General features: G+C 35.6%; 1 protein-coding gene across 2 annotated transcripts; it reads right to left on the reverse strand.

Annotated features, from left to right (window-relative positions):
• Window positions 1–1,808: 1,808 nt before the first annotated feature.
• LOC112790834 (cation/H(+) antiporter 18) lies at window positions 1,809–20,855 on the reverse strand. 2 transcript variants are annotated; one of them, XM_025833416.3, is made up of 4 exons: window positions 20,666–20,855; window positions 8,308–8,428; window positions 3,362–4,589; window positions 1,809–3,171 (listed from the first exon to the last, which is right to left on the reverse strand). In XM_025833416.3, exons 3-4 carry the CDS (start codon window positions 4,556–4,558, stop codon window positions 2,005–2,007), a joined length of 2,364 nt encoding a protein of 787 aa, XP_025689201.1. In that variant the 5' UTR covers window positions 4,559–4,589; window positions 8,308–8,428; window positions 20,666–20,855; the 3' UTR covers window positions 1,809–2,004. The 2 variants fall into 2 exon arrangements, with proteins under 2 accessions (XP_025689201.1, XP_025689200.1); XM_025833415.3 differs by lacking the exon at window positions 8,308–8,428.
• Between the last annotated feature and the right edge of the window lie 2,858 nt (window positions 20,856–23,713).

A 23,713-nucleotide genomic window follows, 5' to 3' on the forward strand; every position in this document is an offset into this window, starting at 1 on the left:
TTACTAGGATTCTCTTGTTAGTTTCTTGTTTTTGCAAGTTTACAAACTCTTGTTGAATTTATGTTTTTTTATGAATGAATTTGATGTTTTATGCTTTATTATTACTTACTTGAGTTGATGTCATTACATTCTTGAATTGAGTAGTTGTAGTTTTTATTATTCTTGCAATTTATGATGCTTCAATTTTATGCACACCAAGTGTTTAATAAAATATTTATATTAGTTATAGAGTAAAATTTTCATTATTGGCTTCGGTTGGGAATGTGGATGAAATTGAGTCATTAATGTTCAAGTTGATTGATAATTTAGAGATGTTAATTAACCTTATTTCTGCTAATGCTAATCTTTTACTATTTCAGTTAGTAAGTTAGTTAGGACTTGTGGATTAGGATTAGTTAAATCTAATTGACTTTCCTCAATTTGCAAAGGTTGATGAATTATATTTTCTCTTTGTAATTATCATGTTGTGGTTAGTGACAAAGATAGTAATCCTTAACCTTCAACCCTTGCCAAGATCTTTTAGCACTTGACCTCTCCTTTTCCTTCTTAGTTAATTGTCTTAATTACTTTTAGTTTAATTTCTTTTAACATTTAGTTATTACATGATCTTTAATTTCTTTCTATTTAAATAATCCTCCTTTTTCTTATAGCCAACAATTGATCACTCAATTGTGATTCCTAAGGAGAACGACTTGAGATTTAACTTCCGGTTATTGATTTGAAATTGTGACACCTTTTACTAAACTTTGAAGAGTTTTAAATTCCAGTTTAAAGCTACGACGAATCTTGACCTTTAAACTTGTAAATTTTCTAAAATGATGTTTAGCGCTCGTCACTGTGTTCGAAATGGGAAAATGGCCGAAGTGGCGTGCCTCATTAATATTTCAAATTACTATCAGAACAATCCAACTGTAAGACACGTTCCGTAAATGAAATTAAGCGTTTCACTATGGTTGCTTACCATCGGAAAATTTGACGGCAAGATGTGCACCTAGTTAATTATTTTTCGCACTACTTGATACCATTGTATTTTCTTACGGAAAACCAAAATTGATGATAAAATTTTTCAGGAACGATTTTTTTGCTCTTATCATCAAATTTCTGTTAATAAATTCGATGGTAATATCCTTCATTTAATTAGTTTATGGATAAATCCAATCGTATTGTGTGTATTTTTCGTGGAGAAAGAATATGTTTATGATTGTACTACTATTGTAGAAATAGCTAGATAAAAACTATACATCAGGATATAATAATACAAATAATTGTTATATTTGTCTAAAGTTTTGGTGTCTATTTTGTTTAAAAAAAGGTTAAAATTTATATTTTATTTAAAAGATATAAAGATAAATACTTTTTAAATACTTAACATTAATTGAAAAGATAAATTCATTAATTTTGACACCAAAACAAAAGTAAAAGTAGCCAATGATACATATATGTTGGGCTCTTGTAGTCCTGTACAACCAAAAACAACTCATGTTTGTCTTGTACTACCACGATAATCATCAATAATCTAGAAATTACTTCTCATTGATATTTGATATTATTCCAGTGGGCATTTAAACAGACTTGGTATCCCTCTTACAACTGACATAGTGCGTGGAATTGTTTTATAAGTTTGATTCAAGAGTGCACGTTGGACCTCAACCGGGTTGGCATTGGAATTATAAGTCCAGCAGCAATTATAATGCTAGAGATGGTTGCCTTTGGCTTTTGAGATGTTCTTACGATTGGAATGAACATATAACAAAATATGATCAAATTGAGATGACCTTATCAATTTTAAAATAAAAATATCCACTCTCTTGAATCATTTTAATTAAGATATTATATTTAAACACTAGCAAAAAGAAAGAAAGTGACCGCCCCTATATGTTGGAAAGTTGATTCGCATAACATCAAGTATAATATTACTAATTATGGGATGATGATCCCCACATATAGGATTAATTAAGTCTAAAATGAAAGAAAAGAAAATTTATATCCACTAGAGCATAATTTTCATAGAGCATGATAGTGTTGAACGACCAAAACCGAGGCTGAAGTTGAGACCAGTTCTGGAGAGGTCAATAAGTTGCAGAGTGGCCCCAATTCTGGACACTCGCATTTCACATTGTTCAAAGTCACCGCCACGTGTCCTTTGGGCACCCTACCAACCACAAACAAGTTGCATCCTCTGCTGTACTCTCCAACCACCTCAATTATCTCACCGAGGCTTTTCGCAACTCTCTCTTCAAACTTTACGGATGAGCTCTTCTTTGCTTTGACCTCAGAAAGCAGCATCTCGTCCGTTGATGATGATGACCATGATGCGTTGTCGTTTATATCTACGACACTGACAATGGCTCCAACATCCTCGGACCTTACTATCATGTGCACTATGGTGAGGTTGATACCAGGATGCTCTGCCATTCTCAAAGCATAAGTAAGCGCCTCTTGATCATCGTTGCCTCCAAAGAATAGCATCGTCATCGAAGATGAAACATTACTTGCTGCCACGTGGGTGGTCCCACCAAGCCCCCGGTCCACCAAGATCCCTACAGAACAGGGTGCATGCTCGAGAACTCTCTTATTCACCCACCTGAATTCACTTCTTGTTGTTTCCCATGTTCCATCAACCCTTTGGTGCTTGTGAAATGGCAGAATTACCATTGCAACCCTCTTGCTCTCAGCACAAGCGCATATGTCATCGTGAATGTTGGGGATGGATGAGATTGCAGTCATGGGGCGAATCGACACTCTGCTTAGCTGCTCCAAAGCCTCAAATGCAATCACTATTTGATTCGCATCAGAATGGCTGTTGTTATGGCAGCCTTTGTTCCAAAAGGGTAGGCCATTCTTTCTGGTTTTGTGGACCATCAATATAGCAGAAGGCCTCTCAGTGAGCTCCATGAGATGCAATGCATATATGCAAAGGCCTTCCCTTTTTTCAGTTCCGCGCGAGGCTTCAATCAGATTTAGCATTGAAGGGATGTTCCTTGTGCTGTGGAAACACACCATGAGTCGCAGTTGAGTGTCCGCGTTTTTCCTCTTAACTGTTCTGTATTTGTAGTCAGCTTTTGCCATTCTCTTGGCCGGTTTATAAACTGCCATTACCAAAGGCGTCGTGATGAATGTTGTGAAGATAGCCATCAGCACCATAATTGCAAATGTTTGGTCATTTAATACCTACAAAGTAATTAAAAAGAGTAATAATATCATGTGCAAAACTTAATCAAACGCAACGTTGAGGGTTAAACAAATTAAACATTTTTGTTAAAATAAAAACTCACGTATAGTTACTAGATGAAAATAACTACTAAGTTCATAAAAAAATAAATACGTCTAAATTTGCAACTTTTTGTTAATTTAAATTTACCTTCCTATCTTTACCAATGTTGAGCACGATGAGCTCCACCAAGCCCTTAGTATTCATGAGAAAGCCGAGAGCCAATGATTCTTGAAAAGCTACCCTACAAAAGGAGGAGACAACAATGGTACCAACAATCTTACCGAAGCAAGCATTGAATATAACCAAAAGAAGGAGCCCCCAGGACTTAAGGCCACGAATGGTGGCTACATTTGTCTTGAGTCCGCTGGACACAAAGTACAATGGAAGGAAGAGACCAGAGACAAGATCCTCAACCTTCTCAACAAGAGCAGCCGCAAAAGGGCCTTCCTTGGGAAGAACAACTCCAACGACAAAAGCCCCAAATAGAGCATGGATTCCAATGGTGTCAGTGACAAAACCAGCTGCCAAGACCGTTGCCAAAGTGGCACAGACGTAGGACTCGTTGACGGCTTCGCCTTCAGAGCAGCGCCGACACATCCATCTAAAAATGGGAGGAAGAACAAGTGCACAACAGATTACAAAGCCGCATCCGGACAAGAGGACCCAAACGGAGACAAGTGGAGAAGAGTTAGATCCAGAGAGCGCAATGGCAAGGGCGAGAAGAATCCACGCTGCCACGTCATTAACAGCCGCTGCTGACATGGCCATCCGTCCAACCTCAGTGGTAAGCAGCCTCAACTCAGCCAAGATGCGTGCCAGGACGGGGAAGGCGGTGATGGAGAGTGCGACTCCCATGAACACAAAGAAAGGTGCTTTATCGACTCCCTGCGAGATTGTTGCTCGAAGTGCGAAAGATGTCCCGATTCCCAAGACGAAGGGGAATGTGATCCCTGCAAGGGCAATGGCAAGAGCTTTCTTTCCTGTTTTGTTAAGGAGGGACTTTGTGTCGAGCTCGAGTCCTATCAAGAACATGAAGAAAAGTAAGCCAATGTTGGCCAAAGTGTCCAAGACCGTTAGGCTCTTGGATGGGAAGACCACGTTTAGAAAGGCAGTACTGCGTCCCAGAACTGATGGACCAAGCAATATTCCACCCACAATTTCTGCAATCACGCGAGGTTGCCTTAGTGGCTTGAAAAGGAATGCTAGGAGGCGAGTGAGAAGAACCACCATGCAGATTTGTAAGATTGCAAGAGGGAGTGCGTAGTCAAGCGGATTGTCTCCCTGAAACACCCCATTCGACGTCGCTTTCATGCCTGCCGGACATCCTGTACTATTTGAACCCATTGCTAATATTCCTTGCTTAACTTTTCAATTACTGCACCAGAGAGAATAAATACAAGTGTATAAGTTTGTTTTTAAAAAATTAATCAAAACAAAATTATATCTTTTTTAGATACGTATCTAATTATTTATCAAAATAAATCTTTATCTTTTCGTTAACAAAAAAAAATAGAATAATATTCGGTTCCATCCAACCTAATGAATTTGAGAAAGTTAAATTTAAACCAACTAATGATTTAATCGAAGATTATCTGAAATTATCCAATCTATTAAACACTTTTAAAATATTTAAATATTCTGTATTTAAATATTTTTTATTTAATTTAAAAATCTTATTTATATATTAAAAATTAATTACAAAATTAATTATTGATTTATTATATATTTATGTATAAAGATATATTTTATATAAATATTTGATTTAATGAGTTTTTTTATATCTAATATGATTGTTGATTCAAATATATAGAGGTAGAAATTTGGGAATATTTTCTACGAAGACTATGCAACCAACACGAAAGCAACGTATATTTCTTTGAACGGTCTAAATGATCGGCCAAATTTTCAACAATAAGCTTAGCTTCATTTCCATAAGTAAATGTATTAATAGTTCACGCAAATATGGTTGGAGTGGGACGGGGAGAAGAATAAGTTCACACAAATATGGTTGGACTGGAAGAACAAGAGAGGTGTTCAAAAGTAAATTGATCTAGAGAAAAAGGCAATTTACTAAAATAAATAATTTAGCTTTAAATTTTGTTAAAATATATATTTTATAAAATAAATATCAAAATATATATTTTTTAAACTTTATAAATCGTGAGACTAGACTCATAATTTACAAATAAACGTAAATCATTATAGGAATCTCATATATTACATTCGAAACCAAACTGTACATAAAAATGTCGTAATTTGTGTGTGAATTGCAAACGTCCATAAACGGTGAGTATTTTCGCTTTTGTATCTCCATTTTTTTTCTTTACATCACCATGCATTATACTCCTTGCATTAGCCCCAATGTATTGTTTGATTCTCCGATCATCCTCTCCAATTCTTAGGTTATTCAACTTTCTCTTTTTTATATATATTGTTGACTTTTTTAGCGACCTTTTTTATTATTTTGTTTTAATTTTATCAAAAAATCAATTATTTTGGGCCTATAATGTTGTGTTTATTTATTTAATTTTGTTTTTTTCGACCATGACTTTTCTAACTATTAGCTCATTTCATTGGCTAAGTTCTCTGTCATTTGATCAAGGGAATCTTAATGATGCTTCTGATTCTTACTTCAAGTTTAAGAATAATTTATTTTTATATAATATCAAATATGAAATAAATTACAATAGTAAAATAATTAATTACATTTATATAGATCAACCATTAAAAAATAAGACTAGTAATTTAATCTATTATTCACCATAATTCTTTTAATTCAGGTAGTATGTACTCAGTACTAAATAAAAAAAATTTAACAAATATACTTTTTCAATCCTAAATTTTAGAACTAAATTGATTATAAATTCGACAAATGTATTTCATATTTGACATTATATAAAAATTAATTGTTAACTTAATAAAAAAATTAAATAACTAAAAACGTCCATTTCTCTCTTTTTGGGAACATCTAAGCTTATTATTGTTTAAATAGGAATATTCAATATGATCATTCCTTATCCATTCTAATATTCTAATGGAAGTCATTTCAGTCTCCAATTCGCAGGCACCATGACTGAAATGATGTGCAATTTTAGTTTGTATTTAAATAAATAAGAGAAAATTTCACTCCCCTCTCATGCGAGATGCTAAAATGACATTCCCCTCTCTTCTATTTTATAAATGTACATTTTAGCATCTCGCAAGAGAGGAGAATGAAATTTTCTCAATAAATAATCATTTTATTTTATTTATTTATATAAAAAAACAAAAATCACACATTGGTCGTCAAGTTTCCACTGATGAGATGTCGAACATAAGTAAAGCACTGAAACAGGTGAAAATTATGCTAAAGTTGAAGGTCGAAGTTGAAAAAATGTTCAACTAAAAGCAAAAAAACACATATACACATTAGAGGGATTCCATTAGGAAATTTTATACAAATTTACATTCTACATTTCATGAGCAATTAAACCTCCACTGTTAAGGTTAGGAGCTCTGTCTATTTGTATAGATTGATTTTATTACTTTTTATATTTTAATTTATATTTTGGATTTATATTTAAGAATTGTTTTCATTCTTTATCTTATGAATTTGGGTGGTACGGAAGTATAACCCTCTTTCTATTTGAGTTCTTGTATAACTTGGAAAAGCTCTATACTTGAACAACAGTTTGAAAACATATTATCCTAAATTCTAATTATCTGGATTTAACGGGATATGTGACATATAATCCTTTTATTCTTTGGGTAATTAGAGTTTTTGTGGCATGCAAACTGGAATTTGATCATGTACTCTTTAATTGGAATTAATTGAGCAAGGAATTGGCAGTTAATGAATTTTAGAGGAGACTAGGAAGGTCTAAGGAATTAGGATCTAGTCACATATAGTTTGCCATAAATTAAATCCTACATAATTAAAATAATTAGTAAGAAAAGTTAATCCGAAAAAATAGATAACTCTGAAGTCTTAATTGTTTTCCCATATTTTATTTTTAACTTAATTACTTGCATACCTGCCTTATGATATTTTCAACTTAACTTTTTAAACATCTCAATATCAAAACCAATTTCTACTTGCCTAACTAAGCCAATCAATCAATCATTGTTGCTTGATCCATCAATCCTCGTGGGATCGACCCTTACTCACGTAAGGTATTACTTGGTACGACCCGGTACACTTGCCGGTAAGTTTGTGAGTTGTAAAATACCGCACCAAGTTTTTGGCGCGGTTTCTAGCCATTTTACATATCAACATAAACCGCAGCAGGGGTGTAGCGGTTTATGAACGTTTGCAATTCACACACAAACCGCGACACCCCTACCGCGGATTATGTGCATATTGGCTTCGAATGTAATCTGCGAGACCCCTATACCAGTTTACATTCATTTGTAAACCGTGAGTCCTGTTGCGGTTCATATAGTTTATGGAAAAAATGTATTTTAATATCCATTTTGCAAGATATGTATTCTAATAAAATTGAAAGCCAAAATATTTATTTTGGTAAATTGCCCTAAAAAAAATTATTAATTTAATTCAATCTAAACCAAAAAACCAATAAAATATATACTAATATAGATTTAATTAGATTTTATTTTTGATAAATTTACTAAATTTTAGATTAACTTATCAAAATTGATTTAGTCCAAATTAAGTCACATACTGCAATATAATATTATTATTTTATTGTCAAATTTAATATTTTATTTATATTTAATTTATTATATATTTTTATTTATTTATTTATTATTATTTAAAAAATATTTTATGAATATAAAATAAATTTTATTTATTTATTTATTTATATTTTATTCATTATTTTTATTATTAAATAAACATATCCAATTTAAATGATAAAAATTTAAATAAAATTGAATTAATTAAAAGATAAAATAAAATTAATATAATTCAAATTACAGTAAATTATATACTTTAAATTGAATTAACTTTTGTTGAAATCCATTTAAATCGTAGCTTAAACAAACTCACCTGAAAAAAGTGTTTGCACTTAATTTTAACAGCAATGTCAACAAATATTATCCCACACAGTTATAATAATGATAAAAATTTGTATGCAACTTGTTATGTGGGTAACCTGAGACGAGTGGATTGAGCTTGAAGAATTGGCCTAAACATCAATAGAAAGGGGCCTCCGACTTGGTTTACGCTTGGAGCCGCCGTCCGAGTTGAGTGTATGAAAGAATGGGAGGTGGTACCTGCAAAGACACTCCGATGCCTAAGTTAGCAAAGGGGTAAGTAGATTTTTAGAGTATTGGAAGTTAGTTTTACTTGAGTATGTCAGTGTATTTAAAGTAGTGATCCAATAACCACGGTTGGAGTAGTTCCACTTCTGAAGGTGGATAAAATCTCCTTTATTTTAGGGTTGTTGAGATATTGCTTCTGCAAGTGGATGAGAGATTTTAGGGGGCAGTTACTTATTTGAATAAGTGCTATCTACCAACAAATCTCGAGCTCGACCTCTTTGGGGAGGGGCTTACGTAGAGCCTGACTTCTTTCGTAGAGGTCGGGTGAGTGGTGAAGGCCAACATTTGGTTGGGCCTTTTTTGCTTACTTGGGCTTGTACCATAATGTTTGGACCAGGGTATGAACAGTGCCCCTACTCGAGTCCGATCTCTTTGCTTATGAGTTGGATTCGAGTATTAATTTGAGCCTCGGGTTCGTTCAAGTCGGAATCCGACGTGATTTTAGTTTGAAATCGACGTGATTTCAAATTTCTCAACCGTCGTGTCTAATCAAACGTCGCACACGTGGGAGCAGTTACATTGGTAACGACGTGTTTCTTTAATGATTGCGTCGTTTTACCATTGTGTCCCTGGCATGTTATAAATACTTTCCCTCTTCTTTTCTTTGTTTTCTTTCGTCTTCTCTTCGATGTCTCTTACCTACACTCTCACTCTTTCTCATTCAAAAAATCCTTTTGGTTTCTTCGTTCTTGGGTTCTTTGTTGCTTCTCCGCGACCACTTCTTTTTTATTCTACAGGAAAGGTTGGTTTTTCTTTCCTTTTTCTGTATATTTGTGTAGTACTTTCCTTATTTCTGTTCAATGCGCTTTGGAGATTTTCATGCTTTTACTACCCCTTAATTTTTAATGTGAGGCTTTAGGAATTTTTGCATGTTTATTAGATGTCGTTGCTGGGTCTTTTTCTTGTTTAGTTTTGGAAGAGACTTCCTTGTCTTTGGGGCCCTGTTTTTGATGATTTTATTTTTCTTTGTAGGTCTTATCGCTTTTCTACTTCTTTATCGGAAAAAATGTCTTCCTGTATTCCTGAGACCTTTTTGAAATGGGTATATGATTCAGTGCTCATTGAGAAACCTTTAGTAGACACCGACTTCATTACCGAACTTCGCACCCATCATAGGATTTGTAGTTTAGAGGCTGATGAGCCTAAGTACAAGTTAGTGGCCCCGGGTTCTGAAGGCCGGGTTTGTTGCGGGAGGATTGCCGATTCTGACCCCCACTTTTTCTTTATGTATGATTGCCTTTTCACCCGTCTGGGGGTTTCTTTTCCTTTTTCTGAGTTTGAAATGGACGTTTTGTCCCACAGCCGAGTTGCTCCTACCCAACTTCACCCCAACTCTTGGGATTTTATGAGAATCTACCAATTTGTCAGTCAGGAGCTCGATTTTCCAATCTCTTTGAGAATCTTTTTCTACCTCTTCCATTTGACTAAGCCTTTTAGTGCTTCCAATAAACAAAACAAATAGCAGTGGGTGTCTTTTCGAGCCATTCAACATTGGAAAGTTTTTTTTCCATCTTTGACGAATCCTTCCATGATTTTAAAAACTTTTTCTTCAAGGTCCAAGCTGTAGAGGTCCACCATCTTTTTTTTTAACTGAGAATAGTCAGCTCCGATTTTCTCTATACTGGTCAGAGGCCTCCCATGTTGAAAAATATAGCTTGGATGATTTGAATGAGGTAAAGGAGGCCATTGTTGGATTTTTCCGAGAGGCTTGGAGGAGAACTCCCAACCTGGATACTAAAAAATTTCTTCTTGGCTCTCCGAGTTTTATCCAATCCGAGCTAGGTAGTTTTGTTTCTTTGTAGCTTATTTTTGACGAGTTCTGACCTATATCTTGCTTTCCTCAAATTAGTTTTTTATTTTTCTTTTCAAAAATGGTGAAAAGAGGGTCCAATGCTGCCTACCAAAAAGTTCAAGAGGCAAAAAGAAAGGCTCGTGCCCGAGCTATTGCTGCGAAGATCGGAGCTTCTGGCACTCCTCCTCCTCGAGATTCGGGTTTGGGGTCCTCCTCCTCTCGCCCTATCCTAGTAATTCCTATTCATACTTCTTCTCTTCCTCCTCCTGCTCCTGTCCTCCTCCCTCCCCCGCCGTTCAATACTCTGTTGAGCCTAAAAAAAAAAGAAACAAAAAACCTCAGAGACTGATTCTTTTATTGCTGAGGAGGCCAACTTCGATGGTCCAAAGTTTGCAAGGAAGCACATCCTTTCGTCTAGTCAAATTTCTATGGATGATGCTTCCTTACGTAACCATCTTCAGATCCTTGCTTAGGGGAGAATTCGGACAGCTGGAGTCTATACGACCCTTCTTGATATGCTGGACAAGACTCCCTTGAGCTTTCTTCAAAAAACTAGAGGACCTTTAGGGGAGAATTGTTCAATATCAGGAGGAGGAAAAGAGGCTGCAGGAGGAGAACTCTTGGTTCAAAGAGGAGGTTGCTTGGTTCCAGGACAGGGAGAAAAAGCTAATGTCCCAATGTGCATTGGCTGAGGGGATGAAAGAGAAGGCAGAGCAAAATTATGCCAGGGTCTTTTCGGAGAACATTGACTTACAAAAGCAGCTGGAGCTAAATCGGGAGGCCTATTAGGACTTGGAGAATTTTATAGTAGAGAGCTCGGATAAGGCTTTTAGGGTGTTCAAGGAATAAGTCGAAGTTATCGCTCCTGGCTTAGACCTTTCCCCTCTCCATCCCGACAAGATCGTTATTGATAGAGCCATTGTCTCCCCTCCTTGCCCTGAAACAGACTCTGAGCTGAAGACTCGTGGTCAGCGCATTGTTGAGTCTCCTATTCGTGAGGAGCAATAGGAGGGATTCCTACCGAGTTCTTCTGAGATTCTGACTTCTGTCCTTGAAGAGACCTTTCCGACTCCTATAGCAGATCCGACTCCCATTCCCCTTGATGACTCCAATCTTCCATCCAAGTAATTTCAGCTATTTAGGGCCTGGCTTGTGGGTCCTTTTTGAACAATTATTTTTTATGCATTTGTTGGTGATCTTTGACATTTTGACCTTTACTTGGGTCATTAACAAAAAATTACTTTGTTTTATTGGTCCTTTTTGAATAAGGGCCTTTTAACAAAATATCTCGATTATGCATGCTTGTAGGTGTTTTGATGCTTTATCTCTTAAGGTTTTTTGCGAAAAATCCTTTGCTTTTTCATGTGAAAAATTTTCGTGATGTTGGCTGTTTTGTATTAAGTTTCGGCAATTACTGCCAAAAAACTCTTTTAAAGACTTGAGGGAGCCTTCGTTTCTATCCTTGAGGGGTTTTCTTATCTCTTTTGTATTTCTTACATATTCAATTTTTCCTTATCGAATTATTTTCGTAACTTAGGTTATTTTTGCGATGCATTTCGATTTGTATCGGATTTTCTAACTAGGGAGTCGCTTGTTCCCGAGTTATTATGATCGTCTTTTGTAACCTCTTTACACCGACTTGTACCTCATCGTTTTATCCTACCGACCACCTAGGTCGGTCATGGGATTTTTACGTTTTTTCGAGCTTAAATCGGTGCGTTTCGTAGAGTAATAATGGTAATAAGGAAATTATAAAGAGATAGAGTAAAATCTTTATTGATTGATGAAGGTAGCCTTTATAAAAGTTAAATTAGCTACTAAGGGATTTTAGTACTATTAACTTTAGTCCCCACTTTGATGCCTCGTTAAAACCCCCTTCAGAAAAACCCTATTTGGAAAAAACCATGAAGTTGGGAAAAAGAGTACATTAGGAAGTGGAGTTCGCTTTTAGCTATAATACCTCCTCATGTTGCAAGCATGCCATGATATGGGGAGCTCGGCTCCACTCAAGTCGGATACCTTGTAATACCCGTTTCTGAGGACTTCACTTATCTTATATGGCTCTTTCCAATTAGCAGCAAATTTTCCCTCACCCGACTTGTTAACACCGATATCATTCCTGATCAGGACCAAGTCGTCTGAGGCAAAGCTTCTTTGAATGACTTTCTTGTTATATCTGTTTGTCATCCTTTGCTTTAGCGCTACTTCCCTTATTTGGGCCTGTTCTCGGACTTTAGGGAGTAGTTCGAGCTCTTTTTTATGCACTCTGATATTTCCGACCTCATCATAAAATCTTACCATTGGACTTTGCTCGTTGATTTCGACCGGTATCATGGCTTCTATGCCATAAGCAAGTCGGAATGGTGTTTCTCCTGTGGTAGATTGAGGTGTAGTCCGATATGCTCATAATACTTGAGGGAGTTCTTCAGCCCAAGCCCCCTTTACATCTTGTAATCTTTTCTTTAATCTAGCCAGTATGACTTTGTTGGCTGCCTCAGCTTCCCCATTTGCTTGTGGGTGTTCAACTGAGGTGAACTGATGCTTGATCTTCATACTGGCTACCAAGTTTCTGAATATAGAGTCGATGAACTGGGTACCATTATCCGTGGTGATGGAATGGGAAATTCCATACCTGGTAATGATATTCTTGTAGAGGAACTTCTGACTTCTCTGAGCCGTGATGGTGGCCAATGGTTCTGTTTCGATCCACTTCATGAAGTAGTCTACTCCCACTATAAGGTACTTTACTTGTCTAGGCGCTTGGGAAAAAGGTCCGAGTAGATCTAATCCCTATTTTGCAAAAGACCATGGAGAAGTTATGCTGATGAGTTACGCAGGGGGAGCGACATGGAATTTAGAATGCATTTGGCATGGTTGACACTTCTTTACAAACTCAGTGGCATCCTTCTGCAAGATCGGCCAATAGAACCTGGCTCAGACGACTTTCCTGGCCAATGACCTTGCTCCAAGATGCTTCCCGCAGATACCATTGTGGACCTCCTCTAAAACATCTGTTGTCTTTGAGGTCGGGATGCATTTCAACAATGGTGTGGATATTCCTCTTTTATAGAGGATATTTTTCACCAAGGTATAGTTTTGTGCCTCCCTCTGGATTTTCTTGGCCTCTTTTTCTCCTCGGCCAGGATGTCGAATTTTATGTATTCGATTAGTGGGTTCATCCACCCGAGGTCCAAGGCGGAAACTAAGGCGGTCAAACGGGCTAGCCCGGCCCATTTAGGCCCAGCCCGTTAAGTCCATGGGTTAAATGGGCTAGCCTGTTTAAGTCCGCTTTATTCGCGGGCCAGAATTTTCTAGCTCGGACCGTTTATGGTCAGCTCGATGGGTTAAATGGGCCAGCCTGTTTATCATTTAATTTAATTTTTTAAAAAATATTTTGACAAAAAATATCATTTTTTAGGTCAAAGACTATTAAAAATAATATTTTTTTAGTTGATGGGTCGGGGTTTCGGGTCGGATCGGGAGAAATATCAGCTAAAAGTACTGCTTTTTTTGAAAAAATGTAAAAAAATAAACGGGCCACCCATTTAGCCCGCGGGCTAGCCCCTTTAACCCGAAACTTAAACGGGTTTAATTTTAGAGGCAAAGTCTGCCCATTTAAATCGGTAAACGGACTGGCCCAATGGGTTTAGCCCATTTTGATGGCCCTACCAAAAACCTCTATGACATTTTATTTGAGCTCTGTCTTCGTGACAAAAGGTTCTTGGATAGTTTCTGGATCAGGCTTCTATTATTCCCCCTGGCTTGGTACTTGCTAACTTGGAGAGGGCATCTACTCTGCTGTTGAGATCTCGAGTTATATGTCTCACCTCAGTCTCCGAAAACTGCCTAAGATACTCCAAAGTTTTGTCTAAGTATATTTTCATGTTGGGATTTTTAGCCTGATATTTTCCATTGATTTGAGAAGTCACCACTTGAGAGTCACTGAAGACCACTACTTTGGTTGCACCGACCTCTTCTGCTAGCTTCAACCTAGCAATCAAGGCTTCATATTCCGCCTGATTATTGTAGGCCGAGAACTCAAATTTCAGGGGGACTTCTATTTGAGTTCCCTCTTGGTTGACAAGTATTATGCCTGCACCGCTTCCGATTTTGTTGGAAGAACCATCCACATACAATTCCCAAGTTGTGGAGGCCTCCTCTTGATCCTTTGCATATTCTACCACAAAACCGGTCAGGCATTGGGCTTTAATCGCCGTCCGAGTTTCATACCTTAAGTCAAACTCGGATAGTTTTATAGCCCATTGAACCATTCTGCCCGCAATGTCTGTTTTTTGAAGAATTTGCTACATGGGCTGGTTCGTTCGAACTTTTATTGTACGAGCTTGAAAATAAAGTCGTAGCCTTCGAGACGCCGCTATTAAGGCATACGCAAACTTCTTGAGTTTTTGGTACATTAACTCGGGGCCTTGTAGAACTTTCCTGGTAAAGTATACAAGATGTTGCCCGACCTCGTCTTCCCATATTAGTGCTGATGCCACAGCCTTTTCGGCTACGGATAAATACAAGACGAGTTCTTTCCTAACTTTATGTCGGGTCAGAATGGGAGGTTGGCTTAAAAACCTTTTGAACTCCTGAAAGGCTTCTTCGCACTCGGGAGTCCATTCGAATTGGCATCCTTTTCTTAGTAGAGAGAAAAGTGGTAAGAATCTCAGTGCTGATCCTGCCAGAAGCCTGGAGAGAGCTGCAAGTCAGCCGTTCAGCTGTTGGACCTCCCTTAAACAAGTCGGACTTTTCATTTCCAGGACTGCTCTACACTTGTCGGGGTTAGCTTCAATTCCCCTTTGTGTTAGTATAAATCCTAAAAATTTTCCAGCCTCCACTGCAAGGGTGCACTTTGCCAGATTTAATCTCATTTCATGCGCCCCTATGGTGTTGAAGACTTGCAAAAGGTCGGTCAAGAGGTCGGCCTCATCCTTGGTTTTTATTAACGTCGTCTATGTAAACCTCCATTAAATTCCCATGGTGAGGTGCAAGCACCTTGTTCATCAGCTTTTGGTATGTGGCTCCTGCATTCTTTAACCCAAAGGGCATGACCACATAGCAATAATTTGCCCTAGGCGTGATGAAAGATGTTTTTTCTTTATCCAGTTTGTTCATCGGGATTTGATTATATCCCGAGTACGCATCCATGAATGACAAGTATTGTTATCCCGAGCTGGAATCTACTAGGGTATCAATATTTGAAAGAGGATATGGATCTTTTGGACATGCCTTATTCAAGATGGTGTAATCGATGCACATCCTCCATTTGCCATTCTGTTTCTTGACTAGCACCACATTTGCCAGCCAAGCTGGATATTTGACCTCTCTGGTGAAGCCGGCTTCTAGGAGGGCTTGTATTTGTTTTTTGACCACTTGAGCTTGTTCAGGACTGAGCTTCCATCTTCTCTATTGTACAGGTCAGGATCCTGGGTATACTGATAGATTGTATGCCATGAGCCCGAGATCTATTCTGGACATGTCGGAAGCTTTCTAGGCAAAGAGGTTGGAATTCTATTGTAGGAGCCTTTTCAGTTTCTGCTTCAAGTCTTCTTTCAAATTGGCTTTTATGTTTGTATTTTTTCCATTCTCTTGCCCGATTTGCACTTGTTCATCCTTCCCTCCGGGTTGTGGTCATAATTCTTCTTTAGCTTGGATTCCTCCGAGTTCAATGGTATTAACCTCCTTGCCTTTACCTCTTAAGTTTAGGCCTTCATTGTAGCATTTTCTCGCCAGCTTCTGATCTCCCATGATGGTTGCTATTTCCTCCAGTGTTGAAAATTTCATGCAAAGGTGGAGGTGGATACCACTGCTCCAAGTTGATTTAGGATCGTTCTACCTATTAAGGCATTGTAGGCCGAGCCCACATCAATGACTATGAAGTCGATGCTTAGAGTTTTGGATTTCATCCCCTTTCCAAAAGTTGTATGTAGGGGTATGAATTCCAGTGGTTTTATCGGTGTGTCCCCCAATCCATAAAGGGTATTAGGGTATGCCCTTAACCCCTTTTCATCGAACCCCAACTTGTCAAATGCTGGTTTGAACGGGATGTCTGCCGAGCTCCCCTAATCCACCAGGGTTCTGTGTAGATGGACATTGGCGAGAATCATGGTAATTACCACCGAATCGTCGTGTCCGGGAACAATACCCTTCTCATCTTCTTTAGTGAAAGAGATGGTTGGGAGGTCAGGCAGTTCGCCCCCGACCTGGTAGACTTCTTTCAGATGTCTCTTACGAGATGACTTTGTGAGACCTCCTCCAGCAAACCCTCCAGAGATCATATGTATATGTTGCTCCAGGATCCGTGGTGGATCTCTCCGATCTTCTTCATCTCGCTTCCTTTTCCCATGAATGTCCGACCTTTCCATGAGATATCTATCAAGCCGGCCTTCTCGAGCCAGCTTTTCTATCACATTTTTTAAGTCGTAACAATCATTTGTCGAGTAACCATACAGTTTGTGGTATTCACAGTATTTGCTATGACTTCCCCCTTTCTTATTCTTGATGGGCCGAGGGGGAGATAGCTTTTCAGCATGATAAATTTTCCTGTAGATATTGACCAGAAAAACTCGCAGAGGAGTATAAGAGTGATATCTCATGGGCCTCTTAGACCTGACTTCTTCTTTTTTCTTGGGCTCCCTCTCCTTCTCTTTTGATGGGTGAGAGTGCCCAGGTCGCCAGCTTGATTCTCATAACCTGGCATTTTCCTCCATGCTGATGTACTTTTCAACTTTCTTATACATCACTTCAAGAAATCGGATGTCTTTTGTACATGGACTGGGAGAACGGGCCTTTTCGAAGTCCGTTTACTAGATCCATAATCACTGCTTTTGTAGGCAGATCTTGAATTTCTAGGCACGCCTTGTTGAACCTTTCCATGTAGTCTTTCAGGGGGTTCTCTGATCTCCTGTTTTACTCTCAGGAGACTCGGCGCGTGCTTGACTTTGTCCTTTTGAATTGAAAATTGCATAAGAAACTTACGCAAGAGGTCGTCGAAACTGGTGACCGACCTTGGGGGGAGGCTATCAAACCACTTCATTGCCGCCTTTGTCAAAGTCGTTGGAAAGGCTTTACAGTGGGTAGCATCAGAGGCGTCGGCTAAGTACATCCGACTTTTGAAGTTGCTCAGGTGATGCTTTGGGTCAGTGGTCCCGCGTATAGATCCATGTCAGGGCTTTTGAAGTTCCTTGGAACTTTTACCCTCATGATATCTTCACTAAACGGATCTTCTCCCCCCAATGGGGTATCTTCTCGGTCAGTGCGAGAGCCCCTTCCTCGGAGATTGGATTCCAATCTTAAGAGCTTTTCTTCAAGCTCCTTTCGCCGCTCGACCTCTCTCCTTAGGTTTCTCTCTACTTCTCATTGTCGCTCTAGTTCTTGCTCCAACTGCTCCAGCCGTCCTTGGTGGCCGTGCAGCAATCCCATGAGATCGGCAGCATGATGTTGTCCCTCTTTTCCCAGTTCGTGTACCTCTGAGGAGATTCCCCTTGGATCTTTCACACCTAAGGGACCTTCTCGATGCTGACCATCTGCTCCTTGCAGAGATATTATAGCTCTGTCATTGTTGACTGCATCTTGCTGTTCTTGCTTAGATTCTGATGTAGTGTGTTCGTCCTCGTTCTGGTCGTCCGCCATTATAGGGTGATCTCTCAGGTCCTTAGCAATGGCGCCAATGTTACGTGTGTAACCTGAGACGAGCGGATTGGACTTGAGGAACTGGCCCAAACGTCAATGGAAAGGGGCCTCCAACTTGGTTTACGCCTGGGAGCCGTCGTTTGAGTTGAGTGTATGAAAGAATTCGGGGCGGTACCTGCAAAGACACTCCGATGCCTAAGTTAGCAAAGGGGTAACCAGGTTTTTAGAGTATTGGAACATAGTTTTACCTAAGTATGTCAGTATATTTATAGCGGTGATCCAATAACCATCGTTGAAATAGTTCCACTTCTGAAGGTGGATAACTGCCTTTTTATTTTAGGGTTGTTGAGATATTGCTTCTAGAAGTGGATGAGAGATTTTAAGAGGCAGTTACTTATTTAAATAAGTGTTATTTGCCAGCTTATCTCGAGTTTGGCCTCTTTAAAAAACGGCTTACGTAGAGTCCGACTTTTTCGTAGAGATCAGATGAGTAGTGAAAGTCAACTTTTAAGTTAGATTTTTTTATTTATTTGACCGGAACTATAATATTTAGACTAGGATATGAACACAATTATTTTTATGTTTTATTTTATAATTAAATAATATTAGATAATAATTTAGTGAATGCAATGATTTTTAACTACAAATTTTTATGCGAAGAGAAGTAAGTGAAACGTTTCCAGTCTTTTAATTGTAACTAAATTGAATTAGTACTCCGGTTATCAAATCAGAACGCCATCAACATCTTTGTGACTTCGTCAAATTGATGACGCAGGTTGTACGTGTTGAAAACTCAAAGTCAGGCTCAAAACTTTTGGTAAAAGGCAACCATGTAATTTGTCTTGCCACATTTCAAAGCAAGTATATGCTTAAATATTCGGTAGTAATTATCTAAATCAGATTTCAACCATTTTAAAGGTAGATATTTTAATTTTAGGAGAAATTAATATACATATTAATTTTTACAGTTTTATTCTACTAGACAAAATAGTTTTCAGTTTTATTTTTAATAGAATAATGATTTAAATTAATTTTTAAAAATTTTAAAAATTAATATTTTAATCTTAAAAATTTAATACACAGATTATGTTTAAATATTTTTTCTGTCATATATAACAGTCTTTCGTCTATTTTATTTTTACTATATGTTAATTTTATTATTATTAATTTAATTTTATGCAGGTAAACAATAATACGAATATATTAATACATTTTTTTAGTAGAAACAAATAAGATGGAGAATAATGATTTGAAATTTAAATAATTAATATATTTTTTTAATACAAAATATTTTTTAAAATAGAATATTTTTTAATTATATTAAATATAAAAATATTAAATAATTTTAATTTTAAATTTTTTATAAAATAATTTTTAATAAATTTATTAAATATTATTATTATTATTATTATTGAGTGAATATTATATATATATATATATTAGAATTTAATGAATAAAATTTTTATTATTATTTTTAAAAAATACAAAAAATTAGAGTATAATGTTATTGTGTAATTAATAATAATAATATTTTTATTTTTTTTAGACGAAAATTTGTTATGTCTGATAAAAGAATATTGATGATTAATTTGTATATTATTTTTTTTAAAATTAAAATGTCTGTTTTTAAAATTTTTGAAATTATCTAAATTATTATTCTATCAAAAAATAAATTAAAAATAAAATTTTGAGAATATTTTTGTATATTAATTTTTTTAAGACTAAAATATTTATTTTTAAAATTTTTAAAAATTGATTGAATCAATATTTAAATATATTGAAATTAAAATAAAATAAAATAAAATAAAAACCTTAGTGCTCGTTAAAATATTATCTCTTAATGATTATCTTGCTTAAATTTATATTTAGACCTTTCAATATATATAATATTAAAAGATTTTATTTTATTTTTAAAATACCTTTCTGTAAAAAATAAAAATGATAACGTTTAAAAGATTTGTTTTTTATTCTTATTCTAATAATCCTATTTTTGCTAAAAAAGATTTATCTAGACATTTTGAAGCTAAGACGTTTATGAGAAAGAAAGAGGCTTGATGTTGAGATGTAGTTACGTACGTACTTACGTGGCTTATGATGAGCTTGTGTCTTTCCAGTATTCCACTACATAATTAAATATATGATAAAAATTTACTTATAAAATTATTTTTATATAAAAATAATAGTTAAAAAAATTATTAAATAATAATTTAATTAAATTTATTAAATTAATTTTAAATATTTATTTTACTTAAAATAACTGCAACTGAATCTTCACGAAAAGTACATAATCACAGTAGCTGTTTTTCAGCCCGTAAATTTTCATTTTTCAATTCTTTATTTCTTTGGTTTTTATAGATATCAAATATGAAAAAGTTTAGGGATCAGCAATTTTGTTGAATTTTGACCAACATGTAACCAGTAAAAAAAAGTGAATTATTAGATGAAATTTCACACCATCAAATCATCATTAATGACTAATTGATAGCTACCAATCACAAAAATGACTGGCCCTAACATTGCTCAAATATTTCTCGAGCTTTATTCCCGATTCTTTAATTCCCGAAATCACACATACACGCCCTTCAGAAAGGGACAAAAAAAGAGAAATCTGGCTTCGCATTATTTAAAAAAATAACTTGAGAACAATATGGAACTAGTTAGAATTGAAGAACTGCGTCACAAACAATAATGTAGAAAACATGTTTGGGTGCAAAGAAAACGACGATAATGTTGGGAAAGCAGAGATAAACAGAAGAGCTTACGTGGTTGTTTTGTCGAGCGATATCTGAAGAATTGGGTGGGTTGGGACGACGTATATAATACAATCAGCTTGGCATGGGAGAGCATGATTGGGTGACTGGGATCATTGATGAAGAATGATATAATGAGCAGGGAAGCTTAAGAGAACTTAGAATTGATCATAATTTCATAAATGAAGAAGCTGAGGCCCTTGCCGACTTGACTTGGATTATATATATTATATACAGTCATGCAAGCATCCACATCCCGTGAGGTAATTTGTCACCCTCATTATTTTATGCATTGAATCTAAAATATTATTAAACAAAAACATAAAATTGGGAGTCAAAAATAATTTAATTAAATATATTAAATAATTTAATTATTTTAAATATTATTTTTAGATAAAAATATTATAGTTACTATTACATAAATTAACATTTTTAAAAATAAATATAACAATTAACTAAATTAATATAATATATATTTTAAAATATTATTATATTTAACTAAATTAATTAATATAATATGTATTTTAAAATATTATTAGTATACTAAAATTAATTATCAAAATCAGTTGTCATATATTTGTATCAATTAATCTCTACGTCTAACTGTTCAAGTCATTTAATCAACTAAGTCTAATCAAGTAGCTCTGACTTAATTTATCTCCAACCCCTACTACTTTTAACAAATTTTTGACTCAACGTGCGAACTGTTTTTTTATGCGGATTTCATTTTCTTTCTCGAATTTTTCACCATTTTTTGCGTCTCTACGTTCTGTTCCATCTCTGCGTTCTCTGCATTGCTCTTCATTCTCTATATTCTCTTCGTTCTTTGCATTTTCTTCGTTCAAGTTCAATGCTCTTTTATCTGATTTAAAGATTTGGATCAAAGTTTTTGAAATCAAGCTGTGAAATCAAGTTTGAGCAGGTATTTCATTGTCGAAGATAATAAATGATTCAAGTCAGATTGTCAATTGAACCATAGCGAAGTGAATTATTGTTTTGAATTAAATCAAATGGATGAGGTTTAGTTCGATTCTAGTTAATGTAGTTCGTTAGTAGTTTATAATTTTGTAAGTGAATAATATTTTTATCTTTGAAAATTGCTATTCATGGTTGATGGTTTGAATTAATGTAATGTAGGAGTTCTGAATCTGAATTATTATTATGATGAATATGTTTCATTCTTATTTTGATGTATTTTTATTTGTAAATTGGTGTATTTTGGTAATCTTTTGTTGTATTTTTAGGTTCAGACTTTCAATTGAACCAAACCCAATTGTATTATTGTTTTGAATCAAATCAAGTGGTGAGGTGTAGTTTGAATCTAGTTAATGTAGTTTGTTAGTTGTTTTATGATTCTGTAATTGAATAATTTTGTTTTTGTTTGTGAAAATTTTTGTTCATGGTTGATAGTTTGAATTCGAATGTAATGTATGAGTTCTAAATCTGACTTTATTGTTTTGATAAATCTGTTTCGTTCAAAGTTTCAGTGTATTTTAGATTCTAATATGGTGTATTTTGGAACGATTTTGGTGTGTTTTCAGTTTCTGAGTGATGTTCATGAACAGCTAGTTCCAAATGTTGGGATGACTTTTAACATGCTTGAAGAAGTTGGAAAATTTTACAAAGATTATTCTAAACTTTCAAGTTTTTCTACAAAAATTTGAAACACAAATAAAAAGGAAAATGAAATTAAGAACTAATTGATTACATGTACTAGAAATGAAAAATGAAAATGGAACATATCTCCAACTGAGAAGGCGAATCCCTCAGTTGGATTAAATTGTCTTGCAAAAATTTATATACATATATTGAAGAACGTTGGTGTTTGGATCATTTCGAAGATTGTGTTACATCATTCACATTCGTGTTGTCCAAATCAAGCAGAGATGCTTAAACAACATAGGCTGTAAATCCTGCGAAATTAATGAATAATTAGCTAATAAATTAATTATTAAAAAAATTAGAAAATTAAAATTTTATAATTCAGAGAGGTAGAAATATTTAAAATACAAATTTTAACACTAATTTTAAAAAATTTAGTCCAAAACCGGACCAACAGACCGAACCGATTGAATTGGACCTAAACCAGACCCAAGGCACTATATAAATAGGAAGACTTAGCCTACTCTTCCCCACTATTTCCTTGAAGCATGCTGAAAAGAGGGGAGCAAGGGAAGAACAATTGAACTAAACCCTACCCCATTTAATGTTCAATTCTCCATATCTCTTAATTCAGAGATCCGATCGCCACACCGTTTGCAGCTACGTGTTCACTGCGTCAAACTCTTCAAAACCATCCAAAAAAAGTTGTAAGTAAATTTCATTTTCCCACTCAGCCCTTCCTCCTTGCAATTTCAAAATTTCAGTTTATGGATATTGAAGATTATGGTGTTTTAATATTATAGGATTGAACTAGTGATGAGTCCATATTTGATGATGATTTTTAGCTTGAATTGGACGGATTTCATCACATAATTCACACTTAATCACCAAAAGAGTATACTTTTGTGATTTCTCTCTAGTTTGAACATAAATGTGAAAACACGTATTTTTGTGCTTAAATTGATCATTTTAATTCCACTTTTATTCCATTTGATGTCGTGATATGTTTTGTTAAGTGATTTCAGGTCAATTAGGCAAGAATGGTTTGGTAGAAGTGGAAGAAAGCATGCAAACGGGGAGATTTCATAAAGAAAACAAAGGAGAAGTACATACTGAAGTGTGCATACGCACAACCTCCTGTGCGTACGCATAAGTGGAGAAATTAGCAAGTACGCGTAAACACACATCTATACGTACGCACAAGTCCCAGCGCGTGACTTCATTAATAAAGCACATGGGTCGCGATTTTGGGGGCCTCTTGGCCCAATTTTTGGAGTTGCTAAAGCCAATTTGAAGGCTATATCAAAGGGAAATGAACATACACTTAGGAGGCCTCATTACACACAATAGATAGATAATTAGGAGTAGGAGTAGTGTAGAGTACTGTTCTCTTATTTCTCTTTTAGGGTTTACTTAAATTTCAATGTAGAATTTTATACTTTCAGTTTTGATCTTGGA

The sequence above is a fragment of the Arachis hypogaea genome, chromosome 3, assembly GCF_003086295.3.
Source record: "Arachis hypogaea cultivar Tifrunner chromosome 3, arahy.Tifrunner.gnm2.J5K5, whole genome shotgun sequence".
NCBI classification, from domain to species: domain Eukaryota; kingdom Viridiplantae; phylum Streptophyta; class Magnoliopsida; order Fabales; family Fabaceae; genus Arachis; species Arachis hypogaea.

What these genes read in the sequence shown, in the direction of transcription:
- LOC112790834 (XM_025833415.3), bottom strand. Translation starts at nt 4,558, where the DNA reads ATGGGTTCAAATAGTACAGGATGTCCGGCAGGCATGAAAGCGACGTCG. An exon ending in ACATTGGTAAAGATAGGAAG is followed by an intron (nt 3,172 to 3,361) that starts GTAAATTTAAAT and finishes ATTACTTTGTAG; the next exon opens with GTATTAAATGACCAAACATT.